General features: G+C 47.3%; 1 protein-coding gene across 2 annotated transcripts in view; it reads right to left on the minus strand.

Annotated features, from left to right (window-relative positions):
* Nucleotides 1–1,953: 1,953 nt before the first annotated feature.
* Nucleotides 1,954–20,467, minus strand: part of taf4 (TATA-box binding protein associated factor 4) — a 28,899-nt gene continuing 10,385 nt past the window's right edge. Inside the window, exons 3-16 of one of the 2 annotated variants that reach the window (XM_012952548.3) lie at nucleotides 16,665–16,861; nucleotides 16,049–16,165; nucleotides 15,020–15,139; nucleotides 14,808–14,930; nucleotides 14,149–14,238; nucleotides 13,822–14,055; nucleotides 10,481–10,625; nucleotides 9,467–9,581; nucleotides 9,041–9,210; nucleotides 7,250–7,380; nucleotides 6,027–6,152; nucleotides 5,094–5,150; nucleotides 4,886–5,005; nucleotides 1,954–4,431 (exon numbers count right to left, since the gene is read on the minus strand). In XM_012952548.3, the coding sequence (XP_012808002.1) occupies nucleotides 4,264–4,431; nucleotides 4,886–5,005; nucleotides 5,094–5,150; nucleotides 6,027–6,152; nucleotides 7,250–7,380; nucleotides 9,041–9,210; nucleotides 9,467–9,581; nucleotides 10,481–10,625; nucleotides 13,822–14,055; nucleotides 14,149–14,238; nucleotides 14,808–14,930; nucleotides 15,020–15,139; nucleotides 16,049–16,165; nucleotides 16,665–16,861 (1,913 nt within the window). In that variant the 3' untranslated portion in view covers nucleotides 1,954–4,263. 2 annotated transcript variants of the gene reach the window in all.

Below are 20,467 nucleotides of genomic sequence, written 5' to 3' on the forward strand. Positions count from 1 at the left end.
GTGAAGAGGTTTGGCAATCACAGCGCTCAGCTCATTTAATACCCTGGGATGAATCCCATCCGGCCCTGGACCTTTGTTTCCCTTTACATGTTCAAGTCTCTATTGAATTTCCTCCCGAGTGACCCATGCAATCAGATTATTGCTTTCAGTGTTTAGCCTGCAGCTGGCTGGAAAAATCTATCCCCTGATTGGTTGATATGGTTTACTGCCCCGGTGAGTCCTATTATGCCTTAGTAGGATTAATAGAATCGTATGTCTCATTTATCAACTGCCCCCCAGCAATATACCGATACAGACTCATCAGCCCCCCAGCAATATAGTTAAATATTCTTTTATCAATCCCACATTTAGCTCCCTACTGCGGGATTCTTATGGGCAGTCCTATAGACCCTATACCCATTAAGGAGCCCATACCCATAAGGAGAAGGAAAGGCATTTTGCTGCCAATAGATTAGACACAATAGTGCAAGCTGGAACCCTATATTTATTCTGCAGAAAGCTTTACCTGCCTGAGTAACAGCCCCAGAAGCTCCCTCTGTTTGTTTAAGATAGCAGCTGCCATTTTAGCTTGGTCTCAGTAACTTCCTGCTGCTGGTAGCTCAGGTTACACAGAGTTGGGAGGGGGAGAGAGGAGAGATGGGAGGGGGAGCAGAAGGGAGGGGGAGAGGAAAGAAGAGCAAACTAAGCAGACTTGTGCCTGTGCCCTAAAGGATATTTCTGAGAGGAAGTTTGATACAGAAGAACATGGGACAGAAAAGGAGACAAGAAATCCTGTGTTTCCTTTGATAGAGGACTCAGTGCCGTTTCTGTGAGTGCTTATGGCTGTATTAACATAGACCTTTCTGATAAAGCTACTGAGTTTCTACCTTTCATTCTTCTATAAGGAGCCCATAGCCATAGCCATAGCCACAAGGAGCCCATAGCCATAGCCATAGCCATAGCCACAAGGAGCCCATAGCCATAGCCACAAGGAGCCCATAGCCATAGCCACAAGGAGCCCATAGCCATAGCCATAGCCATAGCCACAAGGAGCCCATAGCCATAGCCATAGCCACAAGGAGCCCATAGCCATAGCCACAAGGAGCCCCATAGCCATAGCCCAAGCCATAGCCACAAGGCCAGCCATAGCCCAGCCATAGCGATAGCCATAGCCACAAGGAGCCCATAGCGATAGCCATAGCCATAGCCACAAGGAGCCCATAGCGATAGCGATAGCCATAGCCACAAGGAGCCCATCGCCATAGCCAAAGCCATAAGGAGCCCATAGCCAAAGCCATAAGGAGCCCATAGCCAAAGCCATAAGGAGCCCATAGCCAAAGCCATAAGGAGCCCATAGCCAAAGCCATAAGGAGCCCATAGCCATAGCCATACCCATAAGGAGCCCATAGCCATAGCCATACCCATAAGGAGCCCATAGCGATAGCCATAGCCATAAGGAGCCCATAGCCATAGCCATACCCATAAGGAGCCCATAGCGATAGCCATAGCCATAAGGAGCCCATAGCCATAGCCATACCCATAAGGAGCCCATAGCCATAGCCATAGCCATAAGGAGCCCATAGCCATACCCATAAGGAGCCCCATAGCCATAGCTATGGCCATAAGGAGCCCATAGCCATACCCATAGCCATAAGGAACCCACAGCCATAAGGAGCTCACAGCCATAAGCTGCTGACTCATTGGCCATTGGATTGCCCACTTTCCCAGCTGCAGGACTACACTCGAGGCCGCAACTCCCTGCCACCCTTCCCCCCCAACACTCCCTATATAGCCACCTGTTAGAGAAGCCTATTCAGTGCATCCTGATTGGCCAGAAGCCACCAACCCATGAAGAATCCAATTATAGCCCATGGCAGTCCTTAGATTGCAAGCTCGTCAGGAGGGCCGATCAACCCCCCCCCCTGCCCCGTATAAACAACCCCCCCCCCAGGGAAAGCAAGACGCCGCAGCCCGTACAGATAAATTCGTTTTTAATAAAGGCGTTAATTTTCTTTCAATCCTATATAAAACAATAGCAATTAAAAACTTCATTTTTGAAAGTAAAATATTTACATATGAACAAGTCACTGTGCAAAATTTACATGAAAACAAAAAAAAAATAAAACAAAAAAATAAAAATAAACCCCAAATGGAAAGACAAGATCGTCGTACGGACGCCGGGAGCGATGTAACAGCTGTCGGGTAAAAATACTGATCAGAACTCAGTGTACGAGGCAGAGAGAAACGGATGTTAAAGGGGAAGCTAAACTATTTACACTCAGAAAAGTCTTATACCAATGGGCAGTTTGGATACAGGAACCTCCGAAAATAGAAAGAACCAATTAGTATATATTTTATTTTTAGTTTTTATTTTTTTTTTTTTATAATAAAAAAATAGATACAAAGAAGGGCGATTTTTTTCTGCTGTGGCGACGGAGGGTGGGGGAGGGGCTTGCCCCCAGAGCTTGCATACTGTTAATAAACCAAAAAATGATGGATTTACAGAATAATTTATGGTAGGATTGTGGGTAATGAGGTGCTACAAATTATCTACAGTGACTATGGAAACACCGGGGCTTCTATTGGTTCTGCCGTCGAATAGAGAGAAAGAAAAAAAGGGGGCGGAGCACTCGTCTTGGGTAGAAAAAAAAAAAAAACCCCAAAATATTTAAAACCTAAAACAGTGCAAAAAATATATATATTTATGCCATATACACTTTAATAAAAACCTCTCTTTGCCCCGGGGGGGCGGGGACACAATCGCTCACTTCCTGTACAGGTTAAAAACACTTTTTTTTTTTTCTTTAACGGTGGAAAATAATGATTTTTGTTTAAACAGAGGTTATTTTGGATATATATATATTTATATATAGGAAACAAAAAAAAACAAATATTAGAAATGCTGCTAAAATAAAGGCAAAGGGAGTGACGTTATAGTGAAAGCGATAAAAATCAATAAATACGGGACGGGGGGGGGCGGAGTCTCTGCCATCTGCAAAAAGAATCTGATGCAGGGAGTTGTTAACCCCCCCCTTGCTGTAAGCAGAGAAGGGGTTAAAGGAAAGGGGGAATTAAAAAAAATCACTGGCAGGGTTGGGGCACCGGATTGGCACCCCCAGTGATAGTAGCTGGTCACCTCCTGCCCTGGACTGGGGCAAATAGTCTTCAAAAAGACACAACAGTCTGGGGTACTTTATCCTTGGACTGGGGCTGCTACCCCTGGGGGCCCCCAAAACCAGCACCTCCCCCTTCTCAGGGGAGGGGAGTGGTGGGGCCCACTGGGTTTCCCCCAGGGTCCAGCTGACCCTGCCGCCATGTTTTCTGACCTGGAAGGACAGACTCACACTCAGCAAGGGCGGCCGGGGGATCCAAAATGGCTGCCAGGTACCAAAATGGTTGACAGTATGTGGTTTGGTACCGAACAGGCTGACCCAAAACTGACATTGGTTGCCATTCTACCCCCCAACAGTGAATAGAACTTTCCTTATGCAGCTGGGCTCCCCCCATCACTCACATCAGTGGGACAGTGTCCCCGTGCCCCACCCACCCCCCTCTGATGTCACCAAATAGGGCGGGGTCGCGTTCGGGTCTTTCAATCCCTTTTCAAGCTCGGCTCGGGCCCAGGATGAGAAGGGAGGACATGATTAATATTCAGTATAAAGTACCCCGGGCCGGTGCATTTGCATTGGCCTGGGGTAGGAGGTGAGCAATAAGAACCCCCTAAGGGGGCGGAGTTTTACCTAACAGCGCGTCACAGCCCCAGTGAGTTTAGGTTTACTTGCCCTTTAACAAGATTGATAAAACCGTACATAATAAAAAGAAAACCCTGATAACTCGGTACAGATCAGTGAAAACAAGTGCAGCACGGGGGGCCGGGGGGGCTCGGACGGTGGCAACGAGCAATCTCTCTATGGCTTGGATTTTTGCAGAAGGCAGTTTTCAACCTTGATTTGGATTTTTCCACATAATAATAATAATAATAAAAAATACAAAGACGATGCAGAACAAAAACGAGTCTTTTTCGCTCCTCGTTGGCGGCTGTGATCCTGCCCCGTCGGCGAAGGGTTAACGTGGTCTAATGGGGTTGGTTGGCATCGGCGGCGCCATCTTCAAACCATTATTGTCTCCAACAGACGATGAAGGAACAGGAAAAAATAAAAAGTTCTGCAGACGTGTCCGGCGAGAAGGGAGGGGGGGGCGCCTCTTTGAGGGGCAAAAATAAAAACCGACAGATAATGAACAAAAATACCTTGATCTTTCCCATTTTGTGGAGTTCTGTGAGTCTCACTTAAGGAATGCTTTGTATAGCAATAGTGAATGGCTTGTCTCTCGCTCGCTCTCCAAGCATAAAATGAGGTCCCTGAGATTGACCCGCGTTATCCTTTGTCGTGTAAACTGTCGGCTGCCCCCTCCCGCCGAACTGCTGGCCGTGGCGGTACTTGTGCTGGACGACTGGCGGGAGAAAGAAAAGGGCAAGTTAAGCCGCGGTAAGTATCCCTTATAATACATGAGTGATACTCAGAGTTCCCTGTATAACTCAGCCTGCAGCCTTGTGCCTTTATATGGGGGGCACAGAACCCCTCAGTGACTGCTAATATCCTTATCATTTACAGTAGGGGGTACATTATCCCTTATAATACATGAGTGATACTCAGAGTTCCCTGTATAACTCAGCCTGCAGCCTTGTGCCTTTATATGGGGGGCACAGAACCCCTCAGTGACTGCTAATATCCTTATCATTTACAGTAGGGGGTACATTATCCCTTATAATACATGAGTGATACTCAGAGTTCCCTGTATAACTCAGCCTGCAGCCTTGTGCCTTTATATGGGGGGCACAGAACCCCTCAGTGACTGCTAATATCCTTATAATATACAACAGGGGGCGCATTACATATACACTGACCTCTGAACCAGAACCAGGGCCCGGTGATTCAACTTTCCTCTTTTTTCGAGGGCCAATAGCTGCTAGCGCTGTTAAGTTGGCGTCTCTCTGCCTCATTTGTGCCAGTTCCTGCTGTTGCATCTATGGAAGGAGAAGAAGATGTATTTAATCCTTACCCTCGGTATTTGGGGGTACGGTTGGTACGGCTATATCCAATCAACGCACTCACCTCTTTCGCCTTCTGTTTTAACCGCAACTGTTCTGGATCCTCCTGCCTTGACCGAGACTGCGCAAGGGGCAAAAAAATGAACAATATGTCAGTTTCTACCAATAAACAGTCCTGAAGGAAAATCCTGAAAGCCCAGAATTCCACTGACCCCCAAATTCTCAGCAACTTTTCCATTGGTCTTCATTATTTATTTATAATCGTTTTTGAATTATTTGTCTCTGCCTCTCTAGAGCTTTAAAATGGGGGGGGGGGGGGTCACTGACCCCGGCAGTCAAAAAACTATTGCTCTGTGAGGCCACTCTGTATTCAGGTTCTATCCTCTATCCATATACCAGTCTCTGATTCGAACCACACACTGGTTGCCAAGGTAATTAGGACCCTAGCAACCAGTTACTGAAACAAAGTGAAATCATTAAAAAACAAATAAAAAAAATGAAGACCAATGGTCTCAGAATATTACTCTCTACGTCGTACTAAGAATTAAGTCAAAGGAAAACGTGACTGCACCATGGATTAAAGGGAAAATAAACCAGATATCAAAGCAGGGGTTAAACACTCTACTGACCTGGTGATGTTATGGTATAAGGATATTCAGGGAGCCCGATCAGTCTGCATATTAGGCTGAACACACAAGGGGCTACTTAGTAGCAGCTACTAAAACAGACAATAATGATCATTTACTGATAATTGCCCCTATGTGTGTTTAGCAGAGGCAATTCTCAGTATTGTCTATGGCAGGGGATTTTCTGGCGTTTAGTAGTCGTGACAAGTAGCTGCTACTAAGTAGCTCTGTGTGTCTTCATCCTTCGTGTTTCTTCATATTAGTGGAAACAGCCATGATTGAGGCATACAGAAGTACAATAGGAAAACAGTGCCCCCTAGCGGCCGCAGAGCATAAAGCCTTGGATACTTTGGATAATGAAAGGCACTGACCTTAGCTGCCCGCATTAGAATCTCCCGCTCCTGCTCGTCTTTCCTCTGCTTCTCTATCTGATCGAGCTGCTCGAAGAATTTGAGTTGTGTCCGTACGTCACTTGTTTGTTCATACCGATCGTCATCCTGGCAAAGGGACGGGGGAAACAGTGAACACAATGAACCCGTTTGCAACTTGTTACAGCTTTCTGTCATAGAGGAGCTACCATAGCGCTTCCCTTAGATTGGGATCCCCATTCTTTTTTTACTCTTGATCATGAAAAAGGTTCTTTGGGGCTTCCACATAAGGGCTGTGATTGGCTCTTTAGTAGCCACCCAGTGGCTCTGCTTGGAGTAAAACTGTGTCTCTGGGCTTCCAAAACTTGCCTTAAAACCAGAAATGTAAAAATGGGCACCTACTTGAGGCCACTGGAAGCAACATTAAAAGGGGTGCTGACATGTTGCCCCTGAGTGAGCCACTGGTTGGGTATCACTGGCTTAGACAGTAGACGCTGCCCGAGTTTGAAGAGGGGCAACCTGCATATTTGCTGTGTGTTTGGGGCCGAACCCGCCAGACCTGCAGCTTTTGCCTCATCGCTATATAGTAAAGGTATGGGATCCGTTATCCGTAAAGCGCCAAATTACGGGAAGGCCATTACCCATAGACTCAATTTCAAACTAATAATTCACATTTTTAAAAATGATTCCCTTTTCTCTGTAATAATAAAACAGTACCTGTACTTGATCCCAACTAAGATATAATTACCCCTTATTGGGGGCAGAACAGCCCTATTGGGTTTATTTAATAGTTAAATGATTCCCTTTTCTCTGTAATAATAAAACAGTACCTGTACTTGATCCCAACTAAGATATAATTACCCCTTATTGGGGCAGAACAGCCCTATTGGGTTTATTTAATAGTTAAATGATTCCCTTTTCTCTGTAATAATAAAACAGTACCTGTACTTGATCCCAACTAAGATATAATTACCCCTTATTGGGGCAGAACAGCCCTATTGGGTTTATTTAATGGTTAAATGATTCCCTTTTCTCTGTAATAATAAAACAGTACCTGTACTTGATCCCAACTAAGATATATTTACCCCTTATTGGGGCAGAACAGCCCTATTGGGTTTATTTCATGTTTAAATTATTTTTTAGTAGACTTAAGGTATGGGAATCAAAATTACTAGGGAATAAAAATGACCGCAGCCCCAAAATTACACATAGGTTCCAGGCTGTACCTTGTGCGAAATATTCTTCTGCTGCGCCGTTTCGGAGATTTTCTCGACAATGTTTTGTAGCCGCTGCTGCGTTGCGTGGGAGACATAACTGACGACGTCCTGATGGATTTCTGTGATGCCGTGCTTCTTGCCTGTGAGGGGAGAGAGCAAGAACTTTAACTCACCAAATCCAATGAGTGGGCTCAGCGACACCGGACTGTGCTACAGAATATCCCATTGCCCCCAATGCAGCCCCTGTGCCCAACTGAACCCCTGTAGGGTGGATTGTGAGCCAGGACTGATGCCCAACCTATAATGGACTAATGGCTGCCCCTGGGGCATTTATATAAACTATAGTAGGGTTTCTGTAGCAAACACCCCAGCTGTACCAGTGCAGGAATGGCTGCCCCCGGGGCTACACAGCGGGGTATTTATATAAACTATAGTAGGGTTTCTGTAGCAAACACCCCAGCTGTACCAGTGCAGGAATGGCTGCCCCCGGGGCTACACAGCGGGGTATTTATATAAACTATAGTAGGGTTTCTGTAGCAAACACCCCAGCTGTACCAGTGCAGGAACGGCTGCCCCGGGGCTACACAGCGGGGTATTTATATAAACTATAGTAGGGTTTCTGTAGCAAACACCCCAGCTGTACCAGTGCAGGAATGGCTGCCCCCGGGGCTACACAGCAGGGTATTTATATAAACTATAGTAGGGTTTCTGTAGCAAACACCCCAGCTGTACCAGTGCAGGAACGGCTGCCCCCGGGGCTACACAGCGGGGTATTTATATAAACTATAGTAGGGTTTCTGTAGCAAACACCCCAGCTGTACCAGTGCAGGAATGGCTGCCCCGGGGCTACACAGCGGGGTATTTATATAAACTATAGTAGCGTTTCTGTAGCAAACACCCCAGCTGTACCGGTGCAGGAACGGCTGCCCCCGGGGCTACACAGTGGGGTATTTATATAAACTATAGTAGGGTTTCTGTAGCAAAAATCCCAGCTGTACCAGTGCAGGAACGGCTGCCCCCGGGGCTACACAGCGGGGTATTTATATAAACTATAGTAGGGTTTCTGTAGCAAACACCCCAGCTGTACCAGTGCAGGAACGGCTGCCCCCGGGGCTACACAGCGGGGTATTTATATAAACTATAGTAGGGTTTCTGTAGCAAACACCCCAGCTGTACCAGTGCAGGAATGGCTGCCCCCGGGGCTACACAGCGGGGTATTTATATAAACTATAGTAGGGTTTCTGTAGCAAACACCCCAGCTGTAGCAGTGCAGGAATGGCTGCCCCCGGGGCTACACAGCGGGGTATTTATATAAACTATAGTAGGGTTTCTGTAGCAAACACCCCAGCTGTACCGGTGCAGGAACGGCTGCCCCCGGGGCTACACAGCGGGGTATTTATATAAACTATAGTAGGGTTTCTGTAGCAAACACCCCAGCTGTACCAGTGCAGGAACGGCTGCCCCGGGGCTACACAGCGGAGTATTTATATAAACTATAGTAGGGTTTCTGTAGCAAACACCCCAGCTGTACCGGTGCAGGAACGGCTGCCCCGGGGCTACACAGCAGGGTATTTATTGTGCACAGCCTGAAAGATAAAGGGCACAGGGTTGAAATAAAAAAAAAAAAACTTAATTTAAAAATAAACCCTATTTAATAGGCTGTTGCTAAAAAAAAGATGAATATTGTCTCTTCTGCCCGCAAGTTTTGCATTCGGCCGACACCTTATCTGACCACGAAGCGCCGGTTTATGGAAATAACCTGTGGCTGCTGACAGAAAGCACCCAGTGCCATTCACTTGCCTATTTCCAATATCCTCCTCTGTAGCAGCGCAGGCAGAAGAAACGTCTCGTCTTTGCAGGACCGCGTTAATGTGCCCACTAACTCCGAATTCGTCGCCAATATCCTTGCGCTTTCTTCAGAGAGGTTCACCCCGGCCATGGAAGCTACGTCGTTAATGTCGTCGTCATCTCTGTGTGAGGAAGGTGCCATATTGTTACCAGGGTGATACATTGCCCATATTAGACACCATCCTTATCCCAGGACTATACCCCTACCTTAACTTAACGCAGCCCCAGCTGCCAGCTCTACTACACTGCCCATTTTAAATATGGCTTCCTAGTCAGCTGCCAGCTTGTGCACGGCCTATAGGGGGGGACTAAGGCAATAAAATACAACTGTATGAGACAAGACCCCAATCCAAATGAATACATGGCATTTGCACTCACCTGAACGATCCTCCCCCCGGCTCTTTTAATTTATTTTTCTGTGCCGCCGCAGCCTGTGCGGATATTGCAGACATCGTTTTTGCACCTTGTACCAATGCTTGCTTTGCCATTGGAACTGTGGAGAGACACAAGGGGCACCTTTAGTGAATCCAGCACTCATACAAACACAGGAGAGACAAACTCAATCCAGCGCTACACATTAGAATTGCTTTCAGCTAACCTATTGTTTCTCCTACTCCCATGTAACTGGAGGAGTCCCAAGCCGGACTTGGATTTCTTACTATTGAGTGCTATTCTGATACCTACTGGGAGGTGCTATCTTGCTCCCTTCCCATTGTTCTGCTGATTGGCTGCTGGGGGTGAGAGGGGGGGATATCACTCCAACTTGCAGCGCAGCAGTAAAGTGTGACTGTAACATCAGCTGTTTGTATTGGGATCTATTTACTGACTGATATGAGCGGCTCCTACATGAACTTTCCAGCAGGGGAATGACTGGTTATTATAGAGTCACATCGGCTGTTTGTATTGGGATCTATTTACTGAATGATATGAGCGGCTCCTACATGAACTTTCCAGCAGGGGAATGACTGGTTATTATAGAGTCACATCAGCTGTTTGTATTGGGATCTATTTACTGACTGATATGAGCGGCTCCTACATGAACTTTCCAGCAGGGGAGTGACTGGTTATTATAGAGTCACATCGGCTGTTTGTATTGGGATCTATTTACTGACTGATATGAGCGGCTCCTACATGAACTTTCCAGCAGGGGAATGACTGGTTATTATAGAGTCACATCAGCTGTTTGTATTGGGATCTATTTACTGAATGATATGAGCGGCTCCTATATGAACTTTCCAGCAGGGGAATGACTGGTTATAGAGTAACATCAGCTGTTTATATTGCACACACAAGGGGTGTGGCCAAAACGTTGGTACTGCGCACTTGTGTTCATGGGGGGGCCCATATAAATAACTGCCTGGGATCCCCCAAGCTCACCTGTTTGCATCGCACCTGTTTGTAGTGGGTTTAGCTGCAACTGCTGCGTGGTGAGCATGATCCGATTCGGAGGCTGCCTAAGTGCTACCATGGGCGTCTGGGTTAATGTCACGTGCGGGGGACGTACCACTGCTCCCGCCTTGTGCGCCTGCTGAATGACCTGTAAGAAGGGAAGAGAGAGTGTGAGTTGCCCTTTGTTATGGTTCTGTTCCATAACATATTATTAAAGCCATTCAAAAACTACAACTCCCAGCAGCCCCTGCTGGTAGTTTTACAATCACTGGACTATTTCATTAGCCCTCCCATAGCAGGGAATTATGGGATCCATGTCCGGCCAGTGATGCCAGGGTTGAAATGAGGACAAAGGATTATGTTCCCTCCATAAATCATTTCCCAAAAGCGCCGGCACATTAGAAGGGCTCCTTGCGAGATGAAGGCTCCCATTGTTGCCTTTGTGCGGCCCACTAATACACTCAGTATGGCGGCGCCGGTCTCACCGAGGGCCCCGGTTTAACAGTAAGCTCTTTGGGATGACACTTTAAGAAGATTAGGGACTGTTTTCACTCACTACATTCGTGTTACTGTCAATTTTATAACCAAATCTGCGAGGGTCCAGGCGTCGGCTGATTTCCACGCTTGCCTCTCATCCCGCAGCCGCGACCGATTATAAAAGGATCAGCCCCCCTCCAATAAATATGCTGCATCCTAAGCTTCTCAATTAAAGTTGGGAATTCTCTAATCCCCAGGTAAGAGGGGGATCAAATAAGCGATGAAATTCGATTTCCAGGTTTATTATTATTATTATTATATGGGAGCGGATGAGCCGTGAAAAGGCAAAAGTGGGTCTGGCTCTTGGGAATAATGAGGGGGAAAAGTGGCTTTTTAATTCTTCCCGATGAGCCCGACAGGGAAAGGCACTGCTGGAATGTACTGATTGGCTGATAGTCTGCCAATGCCTGCCCTTCTTGCTTAAGGTCCCCATACACAGGCCGATAGTAGCTGCCGATATCGGCAGCTAATCGGCCCGTGTATGGGCACTTCCAAAGGGCCTGCCCGACTGATATCTGGCCTGAAATCGACCAGATCTCGATCGGGAAGATTAGAAAATCTAGTCGGATCGGGGACCGAATCAACGAGCAGACTTTTCCTATTGCCCGTCGTTAGAATTCAATCGTTTGGCCACAGGGCCAAACGATTGAATTATCCCGGATTCTCCCGATATCGCCCACCCGTAGGTGGGGATATCGGGAGAAGATCCGCTCGCTTGGCGACATCGCAAAGCGAGCAGATCGGCCCGTGTATGGGGACATTTTCTGCCTCTCCAATTAGATAACAGCTTGCTAGAAGGCAGGGTTCAAAAAATTGCTTCCCAAAGTATGAGGCTGGGACCACTTGGGGGGCCCAGTCTAAAGGCCAGACTTTAAATTACCTTTACATTCACTATTGTATGTTAGAGAATGCCTTATTCCTAACAACTTTTCAATTGGTCTTCATTATTTATTTGTTATAATTTTTGAATTATTTGCCTTCTTTTTTGCAGCTTTCAAATGGGGGTCACTGACCCTGGCAGCCAAAAACTATTGCTCTGCGAGGCTCCAGTTTTATCATTACAGGTATGGGATCCCTTATCCGGAAACCAGTTATCCAGAAAGCTCCGAATTACGGAAAGCCCCTCTCCCATAGACTCCATTTTAATCAAATAATTCATAATTTTAAAACTGATTTCCTTTTTCTCTGTAATAATAAAACAGTACCTGTACTTGATCCCAACTAAGATATAATTACCCCTTATTGGGGCAGAACAGCCCTATTGGGTTTATTTAATGGTTAAATGATTCCCTTTTCTCTGTAATAATAAAACAGTACCTGTACTTGATCCCAACTAAGATATAATTACCCCTTATTGGGGGCAGAACAGCCCTATTGGGTTTATTTAATGGTTAAATGATTCCCTTTTCTCTGTAATAATAAAACAGTATCTGTACTTGATCCCAACTAAGATATAATTACCCCTTATTGGGGCAGAACAGCCCTATTGGGTTTATTTCATGGTTAAATGATTCCCTTTTCTCTGTAATAATAAAACAGTACCTGTACTTGATCCCAACTAAGATATAATTACCCCTTATTTAGGGCAGAACAGCCCTATTGGGTTTATTTCATGGTTAAATGATTCCCTTTTCTCTGTAATAATAAAACAGTACCTGTACTTGATCCCAACTAAGATATAATTACCCCTTATTGGGGGCAGAACAGCCCTATTGGGTTTATTTAATGGTTAAATGATTCCCTTTTCTCTGTAATAATAAAACAGTACCTGTACTTGATCCCAACTAAGATATAATTACCCCTTATTGGGGGCAGAACAGCCCTATTGGGTTTATTTAATGGTTAAATGATTCCCTTTTCTCTGTAATAATAAAACAGTACCTGTACTTGATCCCAACTAAGATATAAATAATCCTTATCAGATGCAAAACAATCCTATTGGGTTTAATTAATGTTTTATTGATTTTTTTAGTTGACAAGGTATGGAGATCCAAATTACGGAAAGACCCCTTATCCGGAATACCCTTGGTCCCAAGCATTCTGGATAATGGGTCCTATACCTGTATTGATTTTTATTACTTATCTTTTTGTGAAAGCCCTCTACAATTCATAGTAAAAAAAACACTGCCTGGTTACTAGAGTAATAAAGACCCTAGCAACCAAATAGCTGCTAGAATACCAAATGGAGAGCTGCTGAACAAAACGCTAAATAACTGAAAAACCATAAAAATGAAGACCAATTGCAAACTGTCTCAGACTACCAATGTCTACAACATATTAAAAAGTTATTGTAAAGGTGAACTACCCCTTTAAGAATGCCTTTTTGCAGCGGAAGCCAACCTTGAAGGTTAATAATGGCGAGATAAGGGGTGAACACTTATTGGTTGCCTAGGCTAAGCTTATGGTAGCCATACATAGGCAGATTGGGGTACTACGGGCACCCCCAACATGACGACGATCAGGCAAGTTTGATTTTCCAATTGGACCACATCCGATGCGGACCCCGATCCGTCAGGAAAATGAAACCTGTCTGATTGGGGGGGACCCCATAAACGGGCAGATAATCTGCCGAATCGGTCTGAAGGACTCATCTCCTGATATGCCCACCCTGGGGGCTAACGATCGAATTAGCCCAAGATCACCCACCTTTGGTGGCCATATTGGGAGATGATGCACTCGTTTGGGAACCTGGCCAAACGAGCGGATCGGACCCTGTATGAGTCAAGGGGGCCACACATTAAAGGGGAGCTTGAACCTAAAACATCTGAATAGCACTGCTTTACAAAGGGGCTAGTGGATGTACATACCAGTGGGGTGGGCTGCCCCGGCTTGGACTGGGCCGTCTGTGTGAGGCTGATGACCGGTTGCTGCAATGTGTTAGTGACGGTGGCGGTGGTCTTGCCAGCAGTGCGCTGCACGGAGCCGCTCAGCATCACCGCGGTGAGGGCCGTCGTGGCCTGCGTGGGGGGCTGCTGCTGCTGACTCTGCTGGATGAAGGCTGCTGCATCTGGCGTTAATTGGCGCAAGGCAGGGAGGCTCCGCTGGAATGGGAAGGAGGGCACAGATTAAGCATTAAAGTCACAGGGAGAGGGCGGCGGCTTTCAAAAGTCCCTCCCTGCGGGGGCGGGGCTTACCTTCAGGAAAGGCACAAGGTAAGGTTGAGGTGAAGAATTCAGTTCTCTGTACAATCTACTCGTGAAATCCTCTGCTTCAATTTTCCCATCCTGCCAAATGAAAAATGTATTTTTTAGACAAGATATATAAGATGTAATGCATTCATGCTTGATGCATGGTTGGTCCCGCCCATTGTGACATTACCCTAACATGAATAGCATGAAGCAGCATGGTTGGTAACGCCCATTGTGACATTACCCTTACATGAATATTATTATTATTTATAATAATAATATAGCATGAATAGCTTTACAGGAATAGCATGAAGCAGCATGGTTGGTCCCGCCCATTGTGATATTACCCTTACATGAATATTATTATTATTATTTATAATAATAATATAGAATGAATAGCTTTACAGGAATAGCATGAAGCAGCATGGTTGGTAACGCCCATTGTGACATTACCCTTACAAGAATAGCATGAAGCAGCATGGTTGGTCCCACCCATTGTGACATTACCCTTACACGAATAGCATGAAGCAGCATGGTTGGTCCCGCCCATTATGCCATTACTCTTACACGAATAGCATGAAGCAGCATGGTTGGTCCTGCCCATTGTGACATTACTCTTACATGAATAGCATGAAGCAGCATGGTACAAAGGGGCAAAGCCTTACCAGGAGGTTGTGCACTAGTTCTTTCACATTAGCTGCAGTCTCAGAGGACTGTTTACCCGATGAAGCTAACTTGATTAGCGTGGATAAAAAATTCTTGCATTTCTTCACATTTTCCATGGTTTCCTGCGTGACATATAGAAACATGTAATGAGTGTCCGGTCATACAGACTGCACGTATGTGCGCCCCAAGAAGCTAGAAGCAATGGCAGTACCGTGGTGGCTGCGGCAGGGGTAGCAGCTCCTTGCACAGGTCTCTGAGCCGCACCAGTCTGCACGGCAGTTGCGGTCCCCAAAGTGGCAGTTTGTGCAGTGCTGCCGAGCACTATCTGGTTCTGTGGGGAGAAGAGAGAAATAAATAATAATAATAAACCATAGGGAACCTTAAAGGGGTTGTTCAGTATGATGTAGAGAATGATATTGAGACAATTGTATTTCATTTTTTATTATTTACGATTTACCTTTTTATTCAGCAGCTTTCCAGTTTGCAATTTCAGTCATCTGGTTGCTAGGGTGCAAATTACCCTAGCAACCAGGCACTGATTTCAGTGAGAGACTGGAATATCAATAGTTGAGCTTAACAGAAAGACAAGTAGTAAAAAGCAACAGTAACAACAAATGTGTAGTTTTACAAAGCCTTTGGTTTTTTTTACATGGGGTCAGTGACCCCCATTTGAAAGCAGAAGAGAGTCAGAAGGCGGCAAATGATTCAAAAACTATAAAAAAAGAAATAATGAAGACCAATTGAAAAGTTGCTTAGAATAAGCCGTTCTATAACCTACTAACAGTTAATTATAGGGGTGGTTTTATCTTTAAGGTAACTTTTAGTATCTTGTAGAATGCCCTGTTCCTAGCAGCTTTGCAATTGGTCTTCATTATTATAGATTTTGAATTATTTGCCTTCCTCTTCTACATCTACAGTGGGGGGTCACTGACCCCGGCAGCAAAAAGCCCTTTGCTCTGTGAGGCTACAATTTTATTGTTACTTTTTAATCCTTATCTTTCTGTTCAGTCCCCTCTCCTCGCATCTCATTCAAACCACTGCCTGGTTGATAAGGTAAACCAAACCCTAGCAACCAGACAGCTGCTGAAATCCCAAACTGGAGAGCTGCTGAACAAAAAGGCAAATAAGGACCAATTGAAAAGTTGCTTGGTATTGACATACTAAGTTAACTGAAAGGTAAACCACCCCTTTAAAGCAGAGCTGGGCACAGAATGGATGAACCCATGAAGGCAGTAATTACCTGTACAACAGGAGGGCGCTGTAGTGTTGTGGTGGGCTGTACAGTTGTTGGCGCTTGAGTGACTTGCTTGATGATAGTTGGTGTAACCTGTCTGGCTAAGAGCGGCGCTCCTGGAGACTGGGAAGCAATGTCAGGAAGAGGAGTTAGGCAGGAAGGCAAGGGCAGCAATACATTGGCATTAAGTATCACATAGTTTTATGGTATCTCTGTGTACAGGCTATGAGCAAACTTAGGGGGCTGTTCCTGCTGAATTGTGCTTAGTACAGGGGAATCCCTATGTGCCATAGTTTTATGGTATCTCTCTGTACAGGCTATGAGCAAACTTAGGGGGCTGTTCCTGCTGAATTGTGCTTAGTACAGGGGAATCCCTATGTGCCATAGTTTATGGTATCTCTCTGTACAGGCTATGAGCAAACTTAGGGGGCTGTTCCTGCTGAATTGTGCTTAGTACAGGGGAATCCCTATGTGCTATAGTGTTATGGTATCTCTCTGTACAGGCTATGAGCAAACTTAGGGGGCTGTTCCTGCTGAAATTGTGCTTAGTACAGGGGAATCCCTATGTGCCATAGTTATGGTATCTCTCTAACACTGAGGGAGCCGGTCTGACTGCACTTACCTGCACTGCAGAAATCTGTACAGGAGGGGCACTGGTTGGAGTGGCAGGACGGGGAACCATGGTGTTCTGAGATTGCGACTGGGCTTGGGCTTGGGCTTGTGCTTGGGCCTGGGCTTGGGCTTGAGCCTGCATCTGGGCCAGGGCTTGCTGGGGGATCATTAGGAGCTGCCCGCTCTCACTCCGCACGAGGACCATTCCTGGTGGAAAAAAAAGAGACAAAATAATCAGATTTGCAAAACATTTCCTTTGCAGCACTCTCACCCAATCACCTCCCTAGTATTACAACAGCAGCCAATCAGATGCGCAGATTTGCATGCACAGCAGGTTCTGGTGCAACTGAGATTTTTCTACTAAAGGTATGGTATCTCTTATCTGGAAACCTGATATCCAAAAAGCTCTGAACTACATTGAAGTCCGTCTCCCATATGGACTGATTCAAGCAAATCCTTTTTTTAATTACCCCCTGCCCAGAGGGAGGGTAGGCCGAGGGGCACATACAGATACAGATGTACCCCCTGCCCAGAGAGAGGGTAGGCCGAGGGGCACATACAGATACAGATGTTCCCCCTGCCCAGAGAGAGGGTAGGCCGAGGGGCACATACAGATACAGATGTTCCCCCTGCCCAGAGAGAGGGTAGGCCGAGGGGCACATACAGATACAGATGTTCCCCCTGCCCAGAGAGAGGGTAGGCCGAGGGGCACATACAGATACAGATGTACCCCCTGCCCAGAGAGAGGGTAGGCTGAGGGGCACATACAGATACAGATGTACCCCCTGCCCAGAGAGAGGGTAGGCTGAGGGGCACATACAGATACAGATGTACCCCCTGCCCAGAGAGAGGGTAGGCCGAGGGGCACATACAGATACAGATGTACCCCCTGCCCAGAGAGAGGGTAGGCCGAGGGGCACATACAGATACAGATGTACCCCCTGCCCAGAGAGAGGGTAGGCCGAGGGGCACATACGGATACAGATGTTCCCCCTGCCCAGAGAGAGGGTAGGCCGAGGGGCACATACAGATACAGATGTTACCCCTGCCCAGAGAGAGGGTAGGCCGAGGGGCACATACAGATACAGATGTACCCCCTGCCCAGAGAGAGGGTAGGCCGAGGGGCACATACAGATACAGATGTTCCCCCTGCCCAGAGAGAGGGTAGGCCGAGGGGCACATACAGATACAGATGTACCCCCTGCCCAGAGAGAGGGTAGGCCGAGGGGCAGATACAGATGTACCCCCCCCCCCAGAGAGAGGGTAGGCCGAGGGGCAGATACAGATGTACCCCCTGCCCAGAGAGAGGGTAGGCTGAGGGGCACATACAGATAGAGATGTAGAGATAGAGAAGTACAGATCCGATCTGATCCCCCCATTGTAAGCAGCAGTCCTGCCCTGCTTTATGGCTGAGATTCTAGCTATCTGTATAACAGAGCATTCTGTCACAGTGGCACAGATCCTATCTGATCCCCCCATTGTAAGCAGCAGTCCTGCCCTGCTTTATGGCTGAGATTCTAGCTATCTGTATAACAGAGCATTCTGTCACAGTGGCACAGATCCTATCTGATCCCCCCATTGTAAGCAGCAGTCCTGCCCTGCTTTATGGCTGAGATTCTAGCTATCTGTATAACAGAGCATTCTGTCACAGTGGCACAGATCCTATCTGATCCCCCCCATTGTAAGCAGCAGTCCTGCCCTGCTTTATGGCTGAGATTCTAGCTATCTGTATAACAGAGCATTCTGTCACAGTGGCACAGATTTGGATCTAATACACACTGGTTCTGCAAGTAACAATAGTACCTTGGAGAGTGCAATTACAATTAGTTTACAATTAATATTCTATAGTGCAAGAACAGTCCCAGCCGGGCACTCTGAGCCCTACTTGGCAGCAATATAGCAATATACAAGGTCACCAAATCACTTGCTGATGTTAGGCATAAATACCAGGGGAATAAAAGATCATTACACATAGTGCCCAGCACTAACAGCGCTTTACTGCACATTTGGCCACAATCTACTACAATGCAGACCCTGGGGCATGTATTAGTAATGCCCCACAACTTTCATTCATAGAAAACTTAAGATCAGAGGTAAAGGCACAGCGATTCCTTTGTCAGGATTTATTTATAAACCTACTGTCTGTGTAGAAATCACCACTCTAGGCTCGGTGCTTAGGTGAAGGAGGCGGGCATATCTAGCATGGACTGGGCACTGAGTGGGCTATGGAGGAGGTGGGCATATCTGGCATGGACTGGGCACTGAGTGGGCTATGGAGGAGACAGGCATATCTATCATGGACTGGGCACTGAGTGGGCTATGGAGGAGGCAGGCATATCTGGCATGGACTGGGCACTGAGTGGGCTATGGAGGAGACAGGCATATCTATCATGGACTGGGCACTGAGTGGGCTATGGAGGAGGCGGGCATATCTATCATGGACTGGGCACTGAGTGGGTTATGGAGGAGGCGGGCATAGCTATCATGGACTGGGCACTGAGTGGGTTATGGAGGAGGCGGGCAAATCTATCATGGACTGGGCACTGAGTGGGTTATGGAGGAGGCGGGCATAGCTATCATGGGCTGGGCACTGAGTGGGCTATGGAGGAGGCGGGCATATCTGGCATGGACTGGGCACTGAGTGGGCTATGGAGGAGGCGGGCATATCTATCATGGACTGGGCACTGAGTGGGTTATGGAGGAGGCGGGCATAGCTATCATGGGCTGGGCACTGAGTGGGCTATGGAGGAGGCGGGCATATCTGGCATGGACTGGGCACTGAGTGGGCTATGGAGGAGGCGGGCATATCTATCATGGACTGGGCACTGAGTGGGCTATGGAGGAGGCGGGCATATCTGGCATGGACTGGGCACTGAGTGGGCTATGGAGGAGGCGGGCATATCTGGCATGGGCTGGGCACTGAGTGGGCTATGGAGGAGGCAGGCACATCTGGCATGGGCTGGACACTGAGTGGGCTATGGAGGAGGCAGGCACATCTGGCATGGACTGGGCACTGAGTGGGCTATGGAGGAGGCGGGCATATCTGGCATGGGCTGGACACTGAGTGGGCTATGGAGGAGACTGGCATATCTGGCATGGGCTGGGCACTGAGTGGGCTATGGAGGAGGCGGGCATATCTGGCATGGGCTGGGCACTGAGTGGGCTATGGAGGAGGCGGGCATATCTGGCATGGGCTGGGCACTGAGTGGGCTATGGAGGAGGCGGGCATATCTGGCATGGGCTGGGCACTGAGTGGGCTATGGAGGAGGCGGGCATATCTGGCATGGGCTGGGCACTGAGTGGGCTATGGAGGAGGCAGGCAGACAGAAACATAACATCCAGGACAGTAATGAGCTTCTGGCACGGGCACCTGCCATCCCTACATAATAAGTCTATTGAGTTGGCACTGGAGAGAGCTGGCAGGCAGTGGGCAGGTTGAGCTAAGGACATACCCCGTCTGCTGGCAAAACCCTCTGCTCGGGGGTCCGGCTCCCAGTTCAACATCATTTTTATAGGCCGAGGTATCAGCATGACGCTGTGGCCCCTCCAGCAGACGGGGCCCTCCTTTCCCCAGATGCAAGGACTTACCCAGAGGCTGTGAGCACAGCTGGAAAGTTTGACTTTGGTGCCCGCAGCGGGTAGGGCAAATAAAGCCTCCTCTGGAAGACACAACCACGTATAGCCACAGCCAATGGGACCGTCGCTTTAACCCTATCACCCCCAGTGAATGGTCCAACAAAGAATAACAGCTTGCAATCTAACAGCACATGTAGTGGTTTATCTGTGCCCCCTTGCCATATCACTGGCTGTGCC

The sequence above is a fragment of the Xenopus tropicalis genome, chromosome 10, assembly GCF_000004195.4.
Source record: "Xenopus tropicalis strain Nigerian chromosome 10, UCB_Xtro_10.0, whole genome shotgun sequence".
NCBI lineage: Eukaryota > Metazoa > Chordata > Amphibia > Anura > Pipidae > Xenopus > Xenopus tropicalis.